Source organism: Otolemur garnettii, unplaced genomic scaffold (assembly GCF_000181295.1).
Source record: "Otolemur garnettii isolate 467f Iridium unplaced genomic scaffold, OtoGar3 scaffold00350, whole genome shotgun sequence".
NCBI classification, from domain to species: domain Eukaryota; kingdom Metazoa; phylum Chordata; class Mammalia; order Primates; family Galagidae; genus Otolemur; species Otolemur garnettii.
This window is the reverse complement of record NW_003852745.1, coordinates 158,115-175,143: the sequence shown is the minus strand read 5'-3', so window position 1 is coordinate 175,143 and position 17,029 is coordinate 158,115. Positions and strand designations below refer to the sequence as shown.

The window sequence follows — 17,029 nt, the reverse complement described above, 5'->3', positions numbered from 1 at the left end:
AGTATAAATGGAGCTTTCTTTTCTAAGCCTCCTTATAAGCATTTTTTTTCTTTTGAACTGACTCATTTCTGCATTTAGCCTTTTTTATTTTTTCATCTGTGTTTGTGCTTACTTTTAAATAAAAATTTAAGTTATAATTATAAGCAGCTAAATTTGTAAATGGACAGATTTAACAATGTTATTATTTGCATGAATTTATATAGCAATTTGTCATATTTTAGAAATGTGTTCATGATACTAGCTACACAATTTAAAGAGAGTTGATAGCAATGTAATATTACCAATTATAGCTATATACATATATAATTCCTTATTTTAACTTCCGTTTGGTTCCTCAGTGATTCCTTAAGAAAAAAGAAGTGGAATATTGTGGTAAACCTTAAGATAATAACTTTGTACCTTGCTCTTAGAATACTTTGTTTTTTTCACTGAAGAATTGAAGAACTAAACATTGAATATGCATTCAAAATGTAGCAGATTGTTTTTATTGATCATGTAATGTATAGCAAAACTGTGGAATAGTAAGACTTACCTGATTAAACCCCTTGCCTTCAGCTAAGACTCCATGCAAAAGACCTTTTCTTTCCTTTCTCCAAATCTTCTTAGAGACAGGATTCATAGACTTTTTTTTCCCAAAATATTCTAGTCAGGAGGTTCTGGGGTTTTTGGTTTTGGGTTTGTTTTGAGACAGAGTATCACTTTGTCACTCTTGGTAGAGTGCTATGGCATCATAGCTCACAGCAACCTCAAACTCTGAGGCTCAAGTGATTCTCTTGCCTCAGCCTCTCGAGTAGCTGAGAGGGGGACCACAGGCAACCGCCACAGTGCCTGAGTATTTTTAGAGGCAGGGTCTCACTCTTGCTCAGGATGGTCTTGAACCAGTGAGCTCAAGCAATCCACCCATCTCAGCCTCCCAGAGTTCTAGGATTACAGGTGTGAGCCACTGCACCCAGCCAGGAGGTTCTTTATGAAGTTTGATTTTTCCGTTCCCTGTGAAGTATGTGAAACAAATATTATTATTGTTATTTTATAGATGGGAAATTTATACTTAGAAAAATTAAATGATTTTGCCTGAGATTTTTTCATAGCTAATAACTATAATCTGCATCTCTTGATTTATTGTCTAATGTCCTTAGCTTGTTAGTGTTTTCGGTTTTTAATAAAGGCATGGTTCTCTGAATTTATTTCATACTTAACTCAGAAATTTTGTCATTTAATTAGGATTCTTTGTATGCAGTGATTGTCTTTACATCATGTTACTGACGATCTAGATGGAGAATAAGACTAGTTTACTTGTCCCATGTAAACAAATTTTTGAACATTACAATTTCACAACTCTTTTTGGTTAACATATTAGGAGGAAAATCCAATTTGTGGGCTAAACAATAAACAATTAACCTTACTGGGGACATCAGCAATTCTAATAAAGCTTATATGTGTATCTTCAATGTTGTAGTCATGACTGGGCTAAATTTTGTGGTCATGTATCTTTATAACATCTCCTGATAGATATACATTTTGTAGTTTTGATTCTGAAACATCTCTATTAAGATAATAATGTAATGGCTCGGTGCCTGTGGCTCAAGTGGCTAAGGCGCCAGCCACATACACCTAAGGTGGCGGGTGCGAATCCAGCCCAGGACCACCAAGTAACAATGACAGCTACAACCAAAAAATAGCCAGGCGTTGGGGCAGGCGCCTGTGGTTCCAGCTACTTGGGAGGCTGAGGCAGGAGACTCGCTTGAGCCCAGGAGTTGGAGGTTGCTGTGAGCTGTGATGCCATAGCACTCTACCCAGGGGAATAGCTTGAGGCTCTGTCTCAAAAAAAAAAAAAAAAGATAATAATGTAATAAATTGATTGCTCTAATATGGTTTTTATTTGTAAGTTTTAGTAAAGCTCTGTAATAGAATTGTTTTGTAGCAGCTTTTCTAACAAATTAATAATTTTTGCTTTTATAGCCAAATGCTGAATTTTTTCCCATAAAATTTATATTCTAATGGCTTTCTTGATTAAAGAGAATCTTTTTTTTTTTCATTGTTGGGAATTCATTGAATAGAATCATTTTTGTGATCTAGAAGTGTGATTTCACTGATAGCAAACCATTATGTTTTTAATAGACCATTAAATTGTATAACCTTCAAGCAGAATTGTTGGTATAAATCTGATTATGCCAGTCATGCTCATGCCTTTGAACTGACTTTGTCTTTGTTTACAGAGAGGCACAAGGAACCAGGAATGGAGGTAGTAACTAGAAAAATAAAATTTGTGTATTTAAAAGCCTTTCAGCTTTCAAAGTTTATAGCAATTATGAGTCTGTTATATTAACAGGCCATTTTGAATATAACCTCTAGGCATTGTCTTTTAGCATAACTTTCCATGCAAACAATGGCAAGTATTAAAATTGTTCTATTGCAGATTTGCCAGGGAAAAAATGTTTGAGAGTTATCTTTTAAAAAGTCTAGGAATATTGCCAAGGTGTAATTTTAATTCCATTTCCTCTAGTAGTATTTGGGTTTTTATTATGCTTTTATTATGCTTCTTGTCTCACTCAATTTTGGAGTACTGGAGACTGTAAATAATACTGCTTTGATACAAAGAATATTTGGTAAGAAAACTGCTAGACAGGTATCCTTTACCATCAATTTTATCACTGCCATTTTATTGTTGGTCATTTCAGAAGTATTTGAACATCAGACTAAGCTCTGTGAACACGAAATTAATTATATTGTTTTGCTTTGCAATGTAATCCAAGAGCATGTGATATATATTTATGGGAAGGATATGTATTTAGACATTTGTAATGTCTTAAAGTATTTGTAATAAAACAAACATTTTTCTTAGGTTTAAGGATAAGTAGTGGAAAGCTGCCCACAAACTGTTAAAGATTGTGCCCTGTTGTAGGTGGCCCCAGAAGAATTTAAGACCAGCATTGGCCATGTGAATGCATGTTTGAGAAAGTCTCTCCCAGTCAATGTGAAATGGCTGCTGTGTGGTTGTCTCTGCTGCTGTTGCACACTGGGTTGCAGCCTGTGGCCTGTTATTTGTCTCAACAAAAGAGTGAGTAACTATTTTATTATACAATAATAATAAGAGCTAACTTTTTTATTTTAGATTATTATGAGAGTACATACAATTAGATTACGTGGTTTAGCTTTTGTAATGTTAAAGTCCAAGTTATAGTTGTGCCTTTCACCCAGCAAGTGTACCATATACCTGTGCAATGAAGAGCTAACATTAGTATGTGCTAAGGATTCTTTCTAGTACTTAACATGGTTTACTTAATTCTCATCGCAGTGTTATCTTTATTGTAGAGATAATAACAGAGAAATCAAGTTATTTGTCCAACTTTTATCAATACTTTATCACTTACTTAATGAGGGTTCCTATCATTTTAAATAAATGCAATATAAGTGAAGTACTTAAGTAATTATAAATGTAAGTAGGCTGCTTGTTCTTTTTATAAAACTTGAAGCCATAAATTGTTTCCAAGTTACAGATATATGGGAGAGCTTCTTCTCATCTGAAGAAATGCAGAAGTAAGAATAACATACAAAGTCCTTACTTTTGAACATGATACAGTAACATTTTATTATAATGTTACTAGTTATGTCATGGATTTAAGACAACTGTTTTAATCTTGTCTTCTTTATAATTTCATTTTAGGTTTTAAAATTTTTTCCCCAGTGGGAAGACATCTTTTAAAAATTTTTACTTAAAGCCAGTGAGAAAAAATAATTTATTTGACCTAAAGTTCTTTCATAGTACCTTATTAAGGATTTCACTTAAACTTTTAATTAAAATTAGCCCACTAGATCAAATTCAAAATTATAGCACCTTAAGGAGCAATAATTGGATACAAAGTAGTTTCATTAAAACCAAAAATATCCCCCCAAAATACTAATTATTATTTTTCTCTCTTTTTCTTATGTTTTTTAATGTCTACTTGAAAAAGACAAATAATAAAATACTGGCTCTGACGTTCTGAATAGAAAAGTTAAGAATTTTATTGATTCCCTTGATAACCACGAATTGATCAAATCTTTAATTTAAATACAGCTTAGTCAAGCATGTACAATATTTTTTTTTTTTGAGACAGAGCCTCAAGCTGTCCCCCGGGTAGAGTGCCGTGGCATTACAGCTCACAGCAACCTCCAACTCCTGGGCTCTAGCGAGTCTCCTGCCTCCACCTCCCAAGTAGCTGGGACCACAGGCGCCCGCCACAACGCCCGGCTATTTTTTGGTTGCAGCAGTCATTGTTGTTTGGCGGGCCTGGGCTGGGGATTTGAACCCGCCACCTTAGGTGTACGTGGCTGGCGCCTTAGCCGGTTGAGCTATAGGCGCCGAGCCCATGTACAATATTTTTGAATGGCTTTCTATAAGTAAAAAAGAAAGAAAGCTGATAGCATAAATTTCTTAACTGTCAAATCTTTTAAAAGTTATAATAAGTAACTCCTGCCTATCCCCATTGTGTTTTAAAAGCATCAAAGGAAATTAATTATTATGTGAATTTCACATCATGTAAATAAAACCAATTTGTTATTTAATAATAGATTTTTTGTCTGAGCAAGGTGGCTCATGCCTGTAATCCTAGCACTCTGGGATGCTGAGGCTGGTGGACTGTCTGAGCTCATAGGTTTGAGACCAGCCTGAGACCTTGTCTTTTAAAACAGCTGGCATTGTGGCAGGTGCCTGTAGTTGGAGCTGTTTGGGAGGCTGGAGGCAAGAGAATCGCTTGAGCCCAAGAGTTAGAGGTTGCTGTGAGCTGTGATGCCACTACACTCTACCAAGGGCAGCAAAGTGAGACTGTATCAATGAAAAAAAAAAGCGGAATTTTTTGGTGTTAATGTTAACCATTATCTATCTGTTTTTCTGATGACCTATTTATGCTTTGCCTATTTTGTTAATACCTCCACCAGAGGGCCTGAAGTAGGAAAACCAATTTTTTTCTATCATTTGCTTTTACTATGAGTGCTTCTACTAGAATATTCAATAGAAATAAGATAATACTGATGCTGTAATCTCTCCCTACTTTTTATTATTTTGGATAATCAAGAGTTCATACTGAAGTTGAGGTATCCATGTATTTTTTTTTTTTTGAGACAGAGTCTCGATCTGTTGCCCAGGCTAGAGTGCCATGGTGTCAGCATAAGACAAAGCAACCTCAAACTCCTGGGTTCAAACAATCCTCCTGCCTCAGCCTCCTGGAGTAGCTGGGACTACAGGCATTCATCACAACACCTAGCTATTTTTTTCTATTTTTAGTAGAGAAGAGGTGTCATGCTTTCTCAGGCTGGTCTTGAATTCCTGACCTCAAGGGATCCTCCCACCTAGGCCTCTCAGAGTGTTGGGTGTAGGCTTGAGCCACTGCACCCACCATATCCATATATTTTAATTCACTAATTTATCAATGTAAATAAGTTTAATTAACATAGATTTGCAAACTGTCATCCATGAGCCAAACGCAGCCTACTCTGTTGTTAAATATTTCAGTCAATTACCAACATTTAAAATGAGAATATTTAAAATAAGATTTGAGATATCTAGCATCTCATAAAATCTAAGTATCTGGCAATCCTGGACTCAGATGCTTATATGTAAGCAATTGGCTCTTGCTGAATGGTAGCTGCTCCTTTTAAATAGGACAGATAGTCTCTTATTCACCATAGAACCTGCCTTGCTATATAAGGTATTATAATTCACAGCTCCTGATTTTGTACATGCCATGTTGTCAGCAATCTACAAGACAATGGAACATAACTTTGTGCAAATCACTGTTCTTTCTAGAGCCTTGATATTCTCACCTACAAAATTGGGTTAATACTACTTAATTTTAAAGGGGTTTTGATGAGGAGGAAATTTAAGATACCTTTTTTGTCTACATGGAGAAATAGAAAATAAAATAAAATAATTTTTATGCCTTCACTATTGCTTCCTAATCTGTAAAATAAGTTGTATAGATTATAACAGTTTACTTGGAAGGATGGTTAACATTCATAAAGCACAAATCCCTTATTTTAGAGGTGTGGAAACTGAATTTCCAAGAGGTGAAGTAACTTTCCCAGGGTCACACAACAAATAGTACAAGAAAAATAATGAGTGTTTTGTTTTGTTTTGTTTTTCTCTCTAACACTGTATTTCCTTGAATATATGGTGTTTCTTTCATCAAATTTGCTGAGACAGGAAACATTTTGTTAAGTAGTGTTTGTGATAAATAATTGGCCAACTGGGTTTTAATTCTCTAGCCATGTTTAGAAAACTTTTTCTTAGAGAGAATCAAATAGTAAATATTTTAGGCTTTGTGGGCCAATGGTCTCTGTTGCAACTACAAAGCTGTGCCATTATGCCGTATAAACAGCTATAAATAATACATAAGTGAGCAAGCATTCTTGTGTCCTCATAAAACTTTACTTATAAAGTTTTATAGTGGGCTAGATTTGGCCTATGGACTATGGTTTTCCATCCTGCTCTAGCCATCTCTAATTGAGTATCTAGCTTAATGGAAGTCATGTCTCTGTTTATCCACAGTGGAAATACTACAATAGAATTATTCTGTTCTAAGTCACAAGGTTGCAATGTGAACCAATGATTTGAAAGTGTTTTTAAGGAAAGGACTTCCATGTTAAATAGTCTGCCTTTGTGAACTACATTTTTAGTCAATATAATTCATGGACATTTCTTTGTTATTTTTTTATTTAAAAATACTAATGTTTTTAGATACATGGATCACTTTTGTAAAGCTTGAATCATGGCTATAAGTGTGCCCATCACTCAGATAGTATTCATTATGCTTGTTAGGTAAGTTTTTTTTTTTTTTACTTCTCCTTGATTTCCACTGAGTGTTACACTTGAGCTTATCCAAAAGGCTAAGTTTTACTTGCCTCTGTGCACACGTGTGCTCCATTGGTTATTTCCAATTTAATAGTGAATACATGTACTGTTTATTTTTCTATTTTTTACATACTTAAGATAATGGTCACCAGTTCCATACAAATTGCTAGAAAATGCGTTAATTCATTCTTTTTTTGGTTGAGTGGTACTCCATTGTGTGTGTGTGTCTGTGTATATGCCACCTTGTATTAATCCACTCATGAATTGATGGGTGCCTGGGTTCATTACACATCTTTGCATTTGTGAATTGTGCTGCAATAGACATTCAAGTACAGGTGTCTTTTTATTTACTTGCTTATTTATTTTTATTATTTTTTATTCAGTCATTTGTACATAGATCATAAATACATTTATGCCATTATGGGATTCAATGTGTTGATTATTTCTACAAGTTGGAGTGCTTACATCCTACTAAACAATATAGCCTTCGCTACTTTTGCCCAATTACAGAATTAAGACATTGGTGTTCTACACCTGATAGATCCAACATGTACTTGCAATATGCTCCATAGGTGTGGTCACTCTACCAACCCTCCCTCTATCGACCCACATCCCTCCCTTCCCCTCTCCCTCCCCTTTCCTCCTTCATCCTGGGCTATAGTGTTTCATTTTTAACATGTATGTTTGAGTGATTGTAAATTGATTTCACAATAGTACTGAGTACATTGGGTATTTTTTTTCCATTCCTGAGATATTTTACTAAGAAGAATATTTTCCAGCTCCATCCATGTAAACATAAAAGAGGTAAAGTCTTAATTTTTTTAATGCTGCATAGTATTCCATGGTATACATATACCACAATTTATTAATCCATTCATGGATCGATAGGAACTGGGGCTTCTTCCATGACTTGGCAATTATGAATTGAGCTGCAATAAACAATCTGGTGCAAATATCTTTCTTGTCAAATGATTTTTTGTCCTTTGGATATACACTTAGAAGAGGACTTGCCAGATCAAACGGCAGGTCTATATTGAGATCCCTGAATGTTCTACAAACTTCCTTCTAAAAAGAATGAACTAGCTTGTATTCCCACCAGCAGTGCAGAAGTGTTCCCTTTTCTCCACATCCACACCAAAATCTGTACTTTTGGGATTTTGTGATGTGGGTTACTCTTACTATGGCTAGATGGTATCTCAGAGTAGTTTTGGTTTGCATTTCTCAGATGATTAATGATGATGAGCATTTTTTCATGTGTCTGTAGACCATGCCCCTGTCTTCTTCAGAGAAGCTTCTGTTCATGTCTCTTGCCCATAATGAAATGGGATCACTGTTTTTTTTTTGTTTTTTTTTTTAGTAATTAGTTTGAGTTTTCTGTGGATTCTGGTTATTAGACCTTTCTCAGAAACATAACTTGCAAAAATCCTCTCCCATTCTGAGGGCTGTCTATTTTCTTTACTTAGTGTGTTCTTGGCAGTGCAGAAGCTTTTAAATTTGATCAAATCCCAGTAATGTATTTTTGATGTTGCTTCAATTGCCCGGGGTGTCCTCCTCATAAAGTATTCTCCCAGGCCAATTTTTTTCAAGCGTTTCCCCTGCACTCTCTCTAAGGATTTTTATTGTTTCATGTCTTAAGTTTAAGTCCTTTAACCAGTGAGAGTCAATTTTTGTTAGAGGAGAAAGGTGTGCATCTACAGGTATCCAGCCAATTCACATAGTACCATGTCTTGAATAGGGAATCTTTTGCCCAATTTATGTTTTTAATAGGCTTATCAAAAATCAAATGATGATAAGTGTCTGGGCTCATCTATTGGTCTTCAATTCTGTTCCATACATTTACCTTTCCATTTTTGTGCCAGTACCAATGCTGTTTTGATCACTGTAATTTATAGTATAGTCTGAAGTCTGAAAGTGTGATTCCTCCTGATTTGTTTTTATTTCTGAGTAATGTCTTGGCTATTCAAAGTTGTTTCTGTTTCCATATAAAATGAAGTACTAATTTTTCCAGGTCTTTAAAGTATGACAGAGGTGCTTTAATAGGGATTGCATTAAATCTGTAGATTGCTTTAGGTAGTACAGACATTTTAACAATGTTGATTCTTCCCAGCCATGAGCATAGTATATTTTTCCGTGTTAACCTCTTCAGCTATTACTTTTCTCAGGGTTTCATAGTTCTCTTTATAGAGATCTTTAACATCCTTAGTTAGATACACTCCCAGATATTTCATCTTCTTTGGCACAACTGTAAAGGGAATAGAGTCCTTGATTGATTTTTTTCCCCTAGACTATTGTTGGTATCTCTAAAGGCTACAGATTTCTGAGTGTTAATTTTGTATCCTGAGACATTGTTGTATTCCTTGATCACTTCTTGGAGTTTTTTAGTTGATTCCCTAGGGTTTTTCAGATATATAATCATATCGTCTGAGAATAATGACTGTTTTATCTCCTCTCATCTTATTTGGATCCCCTTGATTGCCTTCTCTTGCCTGATTGCGGTGGCTAAGACTTCCATTACAGTGTTTAAAAGCAGTGGAGACAGTGGGCATCCTTGTCCGGTTCCTGATCTGAGTGGAAATGATTTCAATTTTACTCCATTCAATATGGTATTGGCTGTGAGTTTGTTGTAGATGGCCTCTATCAGTTTACGAAATGTGCCTTCTGGCTCAGCACCTGTGGTTCAAGTGGCTGAGGCACCAGTCACATACACCTAAGGTGGTGGGTTTGAATCCAGCCCAGGCCTGCCAAACAACAATGATGGCTGCAACCAAAAAAATAGCCGGGCATTGTGGCGGGCACCTGTGGTCCCAGCTACTTGGGAGGCTGAGGCAGGAGACTCGCTTGAGCCCAGGATTGGAGGTTGCTGTGAGCTGTGATGCTATGGTACTTTACAGGGGGACAGCTTAAGGCTCTGTCTCAAAAAAAAAAAAAAGAAATGTGCCTTCTATACCTATTTTCTTAAGTGTACTGATCAAGAAAGGATGCTGGATATTATTAAAAGCTTTTTCTGCATCAATTGAGAGAATCATATGGTCTTTGTTTTTTAATTTGTTTATATGATGTATTATATTTATGGATTTACATATATTGAACCATCCTTGGGACACTGGGATGAAACCCAACTGGTCGTGATGTATAATTTGTTTGAGGTATTGTTGGATTCTGTTTGGTAGGATCTTATTGAATATTTTTGCATTAATATTCATTAGAGATATTGGTCTATAATTTTCTTTTCTTGTTGGGTCTTTTTATGGTTTGGGTATCGGGGGGATATTTGCTTCATAGAATGTGTTGGGAAGTATGCCTTCTTTTTCTATGTTTTGGAAAAGGTTAAATAATATAGGTACTAGTTCCTCTTTAAAGGTTTGGTAGATTTCTGATGTGAAGGCATCTGGTCCCGGGCTTTTCTTTTTTTGGGAGATTTTTTATAGTTGATGCTATCTCAGAACTTGTTATAGGCTTGCTCAACATTTCCACTTCTTTCTGGCTAAGTCTAGGAAGGTGGCGTGTTTACAAGTATTGGTCTATTTCCTTCAGATTTTCATACTCCTGAGAATAGAGTTTTATGTAATATTCATTAAGGATTTGTTGAATTTCTGAGAAGTCTGTTGTTATTTGGACTACCATTTCTGATTGATGAAATTAGGGATTTTACTGTTCTACTTTTGGTTAGGTCAGCCAAAGCTTTATCTATTTTATTGACCTTTTCATAACACCAATCTTTGATTGGTAGATCTGTTGTATGATTCTTTTGTTTCCAATTTCATTTAGTTCTCCTCTAATTTTAGTTATTTCTTTGCTTCTGCTGGCTTTGAAGTTGGAATGCTTTTCCTTTTCCAGTTGCATGAGATGTCCTGTTAAGTTATTGACTTCCTCTCTTTCCATTCTCTTGAGGAATATAAATTTCCCTCTTAGGACTGCCTTTGTGGTATCCCAGAGATTCTGATAGCTTGTGTCTTCATTATCGTTCTGTTCCAAAAATTTGATAATTTCCTTCTTAATCTCATCTATTACCCAGCTATCATTCAGCATGATGTTATTTAGTTTCCATGTTTTTGTATGTGTATGCAGATTCCTGTTGTTACTGAGTTCAACTTTTATTCCATGGTGGTCCAAGAAAATACAAGGAATGATTTCTTTTAAATTTGCTGAGATTAGACTTGTGACCTAAGATGTGGTCAATTTTGGAGGATGATCCATGGGCTGACGAGAAGAATGCTTATTCAGTTTTGGTAGAATGAAATGTTCTGCAGATGTCTGTTAGATGCGAATGTTAATGGTTAGGTTTAAGTTTAAAAATTTTTTGCTTAGCTTCTTTTTGGAGGATCTGTCCAACACTATAAAAGGAATGTTAAAATCTCCAACAATTATGGTGCTGGAGGAAATCAAGTTACTCATGTATGTTAGAGCCTGTCTTATAAATTGAGGCGCAATTTGGTTGCGTGCATAAATGTTGACAATTGACATCTCATCATGTTGAGTGTTACCATTAACAAATATGAAATAGCCATCCTTATCCTTCCTTACATTGGTTGGTTTAAAGCCTATTGTATCTGTGAATAAAATTTCAACACCTGCCTTTTTCTGATTTCTGTTTACCTGAATTATAGATGACCATACCTTCACCCTGAGTCAATGTCTATCTTTTAAGATAAGGTGCCATTCTTGAATGCAACAGATGTATGGCCTGAGTTTTTGTATCCAGTCAGCCAACCTGTGCCTCTTTACAGGACAATTTAAGCCGTTCACATTAATTGAGAGTATTGATAAGCCAGATAGTATTTTGGGAATCGAGGTTTTTGAAAGTCCAGCTGACGTTTTTAATCCTATCTCCACTGTGAAAGTTGGAATTTGATCAAAAGTTTCTGAGTGAGTTTACTTTGGTGGCGGAGGATTGTGCTGTTCATTATGGAGGATAGGTCTGAGGATATCCTGGAAAGATGGTTTAGTTATGGCAAATTTCTTCGACATATGAATGTCATTAAAGTATTTAATTTCTCCATCATAGATGAAACTCAGTTTAGCTGGATACAGGATCCTGGGTTGAAAGATATTTTGGAGATTAAAGGTCGATGACCACCCTCTTATAGCTTAAAGGTTTTGGCAGAGAAATCTGCTGTCATTCTAATGTTCTCCTTGTAGGTTATGGTTTTCTTACGTCTTGCAGCTTGCAGAATTTTCTCCTTCATATTAACTTTGGCGAAGCTAATTATAATGTGTCTATGAGAATTTTTATTGGGTTGAGTTGGGCTGGTGTTCTCAAACTGTCTGTTATTGGATTTTGGAATCTTTTGGCATGTCTGGAAAATTCTCTTTGATTATTTCATGATGTAAAGCTTCTGTATCCTTTGCAGCAACCTCATCACCTTCAGGTATTCCTATAAGGTGAATATTAGATCTCTTCGAATTATCCCAGAACTCTCTGAGAGAATTACTGTTTTTATTCTCCACCTTTTTTCCTCATTGAGCATTTGGGAGCATTCAAAACCTTTGTCTTCAGTGTCAGAGATCCTTTTTCTGCCTGCTCCATTCTCTTACTGAGGGATTCTACTATATTTCTTAGATCTTTGAGGGCTGCAAGTTATTGCCTCAATGTGTCAAAATCTTTGGTGATTTTGTCTTTGAAATCGTTGAATTTTTGAGAAAGCTTTTGAATAATTCCTTGAAATTCTAATTCCTTCCTTTCCTCCATTCTGTTGATCTATTTGCTATCCAGATTCTGAACTCTCTAACATCTCAGCCATTTGTTTATGAATGGGATCTTGTGCTGTATCTACCATATCGTTCCTTGGGGGAGTTGATCTACTCTGATTATTCATGTTGCCAGTGTTTTTCCACTGATTCCACCCCATGATTGTTTTTCACTGTTGGCTAGATGGGCAGGTAAGGTGAAATTGGATTGTTCAGTTCCTAGGGTTGTTGTTAACCAGCCCTTTGTCAAGGATCTGGGACTGATGGCTGCAACTTTTTCCCTATAGCTTTGCAAAGGACCCATATAGTATTACAGTCTGATGCTGAGGAAACCTGTTTGGTGTGGTGGGGTTAGGTGGCTCTGTCTTGTATTCAGCTGGTTCTTGTCCGATCCTAGTGGATCAGTGAGTCTGGTGAAGTCTTAGCTGTGGAGAGATACAAGCAATTAAGACAGCCCACTTCTCATGGACATCTATTGGAAGAGGAAAATCAACCCTTCCCATTACTGTACAACCATGATATCTTCTGAGAGGGGCCTTGGGAGATTGGCCCAGGTTAGGAGTTCCAAACCAGTTGGCCCAGTCAGTATGAACTTTCAAGTGGGAAAGTTCGAATGGTCTCCAGCAACTAGAAGGCTGTGGTCTACTAGCTGCTCAAATTTGGCTCACTCTGATGCTCTGTAGAGTCAAAAATGCCTGCCTGGTGGCAGAGTTGGACCAGGGGTCTGAGTCTCTGTCTCCACTTTGCTCCTTTTTCACACCCAGTCACTGGCGACCCAACAGGGCTGAGGTCCTGCTCCCTCCAATAAGCAGATATACTGGAAGTTTGTGCCTGTCAGAGTCAACGGAAGGTCAGTGCCCCTGCAGCCCGGCCACTACCCTCTGCTACCAGCTGGCTGGGGGAGCTGAGGTCTTTCTGCCTCAGGTACTCAGTAGGCACTGACGAGTGTTCCACTTGGACTCAGTCTAATCCTGAGGGTAAAAAGTCAGCAAATGCTTTTCTCCCTTAGCCACTGCACCTTTGCCCCTGCCACGGTGCAGCACCAGTATCCCTATAAAGTGAGTTCTGGTTTCCTCTGGGAGCCCTCAGAGTTGGGGAGGTGTCTCTCCAAGATTAGACTCTGGTGAGATCTCTCTGTTGTTGCTGGATCTTTGTGGGAAGTGACCCTGTGAAGCTCCCAGGGTGACTTCCACAGCCAGGATGTTCTGAGTTCCAGGAGCACAGGCACACGGATCCAGAATCAGGGCTGGGTATGCTGTACACAGTTGTGGCAGTCCCTGGATCCCAGTGACTTCAGCAAGGAGAGCACTCAGCTCACAAGTCTGGTTGGGCGGGGGCACAGCATGGAGGCAGGGAGGGCACAGGAATCACAGCCCAGGAAGCGCGGCTCTAGCAGTCTCAGGCCGGCCTGAGTGCAGGGCAGGGAAAGCATGGCTCCAGAAGACTCAGACCGGGCTGGAAGCATGGCTCTAAAAGACTCAGGCCGAGCTGGAGGTGGGGCAATTGGTCTGTCAGGGGTTGGGGACGCTGCTCTTGAGCCTCCTTTCATAGTCTCTGCAAGGGGGTTAGGCTTCTGGTTTGTTAGGCAATGGGGAAAGGGTGGACTGGAAGTTCAGAATGGCAGGGAAATTGTTACTTCATTTTTTCTGCCTGCTAGAGAATGTTCAGAGTCTCAGCAGGGTCCCTCTAGGGAAGAAGACCCCACTTCCTATAGCTGTCACATGTGGGATGAGACAAGAGGTCCTTAGTTCACTGCTCGCCTATAGAAAACCTACAGGAACAGACAAAGAGAAAGAAAAAAAGAAAAACACAACTTTCTTGGGGGAGGGGACAGACACTTTTCCTTTGGAATATATTTTGTACCTGAAGTTTGCTTTCTTGGAGTTGCAGCCTCAGTAGAGGTGACCTGCAAATATCACTCTTCTCTCTTGGCTCAGCTCCCAGTCTTCAGCTTAATTGGGTACTTTCTGGACATTATCCTTCCCTCTGGACGGGAGTGTCTGTTGGAGGCTGACTCCAGTAGGCCATCTTGTCCCTCCGCAGGTGTCTTTTTATAAAAGGTTTTCTTGTCCTTTGGGTAGATACACATTAGTGGGATTGCCTAATTAAATGGTAGGTCTGCTTTTATTTCTTTGAGGAATATTTATACTGTTTACATTAGTACATAGAGGTTGTACTAATTTGCAGTCCAAACAATAGTGTATAAACATTTCTTTCTGCATCCATACCAGTATCTATTGTTTTTGGACTTTTTAATAAGTCATACTAACTGGGGTAAGATGATATCTCATTGTGATTTTAATTGGCATTTCCCTGATGATTAGAGAGGTCGAGCATTTTTTCATATGTTTATTGGCCATTTGTTTTTCTCATTTAAAAAGCTTCCCTTTCTGTCTTTTAGCCACTTTTTAATGGCATTATTTGTTTGCTTCTTGCTGATTTGCTTGAGTTCTTTGTAGATTCTGGTTCTTAGTCCTTCATTGGATGTATACCTTGGGAATGTTTTCTCTAATTCTATAGGCAATTTATATTGCTCTATTGATTATTTCCTCAGCTGCATGGAAGCTTTGTAATTTAGTCAATTCCCATTTATTTATTTTTGTCATTGCTGTGATTGCCTTTTGGGTCTTCTTCATAAATTCTTTGCCTAGGTCAGTATCTAGAATAATTTTTCCAACATTTTCTTCTAGAGTTCTTATGGTTTAATGCCTTACATTTTTTATACATCTTGAATTAATTTTTGTGAGTTGTGAGAGATATGGATCCTCTTTCATTCTTCTGCATGTGGTCCCAGCACCATTTATTGAATGGGGATTATTTCCGACAGTATACATTTTTTCTACTTTTTCAGAGATCAGTTGGCTGTATGTAGATGTAGTTTTATATTTCAGTTTTCTGTTCTGTTCCCTTGGTCTATGTCTATTTTTGTACCAATATCATACTGTTTTGATTACTGTAGCCTTGTAATATAGTTTGAAGTTTGGTAATGTGATGCCTCCAGTCTTGTTCTTTTTGCTTAAGATTTCTTTGGTTAGGCAAACTCTTTTCTAGTTCCAAATGAAGCATAGAATTATTAGGTTTTTTTTAGGTCTGTGAAATATGATGTTGGTATTTTTATGGAGATTGCATTGAATCTGTAAGTCACTTCAGGTCGTATGGACATTTTATCAATGTTGATTATTCTGATCCATGAGCATGATATGGCTTTCCATTTGTTGGTGTTGTCTGTATTTTCTTTCTGTAGTGTTTCATAGTTCTTTTTATAGAGATTTTTCACATCCTTGGTCTAAGCATTTTCCTTGGTATTTTATTTTATTTTAGCTATTGTGAATGGTATTGAGTCTTTGTTGTGACTGTTACTGGTGTATAGGAATGCTACTGATTTATGGCAATTGATTTTGTAATCAGAGACTTTGCTGGATTTATTTATCAATTCTAGGAGTCTCTTGGTATAGTCTTTGGGGTTTTCTAGATACAAGATCATGTCATAAGTGAAAAGCAATAGTTCGACCTCTTTTTTTTTCCAATTTGGATACCATTAATTTCTTTCTCTTGCCTGATTTTTTTGACTAGGACTTCCAGCACTCTTTTGAAGATAAGTAGCAACTGTGAACACCCTTGTCTTATTCCAGTTCTTAGGGGGAATGTTTTCAACTTTTTTCTATTCAGTATGATATTGACTGTGAGTTTGTCATACATGACTTTTTTAATTTTGACATATGTTCCTTTTATGCCTAGTTTGTTGAGAATTTTTATCATGAAAGGTGTTGGATTTTGTCAAATACTTATTCTGCACTTTTTGAGATGATCGTATGGTCTTTGTTTAACATCTATTTATGTGGTGAATCATATTCATTGATTCACATATGTTTATATTTATTTATTTATTGAGACAGAGTCCCATTATGTCACCCTTGGTAGAGTATTGTGGTGTCACAGCTCACAGCAACCTCCAACTCTTAGCCTTAAGCGATTCTCTTGCCTCAGCCCCTCAAGTAGCTGAGACTATAGGCGTCCGCTACAATGCCTGTCTATTTTTTTGTTGCAGTTGTCATTGTTGTTTAGCTGGTCTGGGCTGGATTCAAACTCACCACTTCATGTATGTGGGCAGTGCCATAACCACTGTACTATGGGCACTGTGATTTACATAGGTTGAGTCATCTTTGCATCCCTGGGATGAAGCCCACTTGGTCATGGTGTATTATTGTCTTGATTGGCTGTTGAATTCTGCTTGCTAGTATTTTATTGAGGATTTTTGCATCAATATTCATAATGGATATTGTTCTGTAGTTTTCAATTTTTGCTGTGCCTTTCCCTGGCTTTGGTATAAGGTGATGCTGGCTTCACAGAATGATTTGGGGCAAATGCCTTCCTTCTTAATATTATGGAATAATTTCAGTAATATGAGTACCAGCTCCTCTTTGCAGGTCTGTTAGAATTTTGCTGTGACTTCATCTAGTTCAGGGCTTTTATTTTGTTGAAAGTCGTTTTTTCTTTTTCTTTCTTTTCTTT

General features: G+C 37.2%; 1 protein-coding gene across 3 annotated transcripts in view; it reads left to right on the top strand.

Moving 5' to 3' along the window:
• Positions 1-17,029, top strand: part of CHIC1 (cysteine rich hydrophobic domain 1) — a 146,137-nt gene that overhangs the window by 15,360 nt on the left and 113,748 nt on the right. For all 3 annotated transcript variants that reach the window (XM_003803593.2, XM_003803592.2, XM_012813922.1), the window contains one exon: positions 2,903-3,058. In XM_003803593.2, the coding sequence (XP_003803641.1) occupies positions 2,903-3,058 (156 nt within the window). The remainder of the gene's footprint in view (positions 1-2,902; positions 3,059-17,029) is intronic.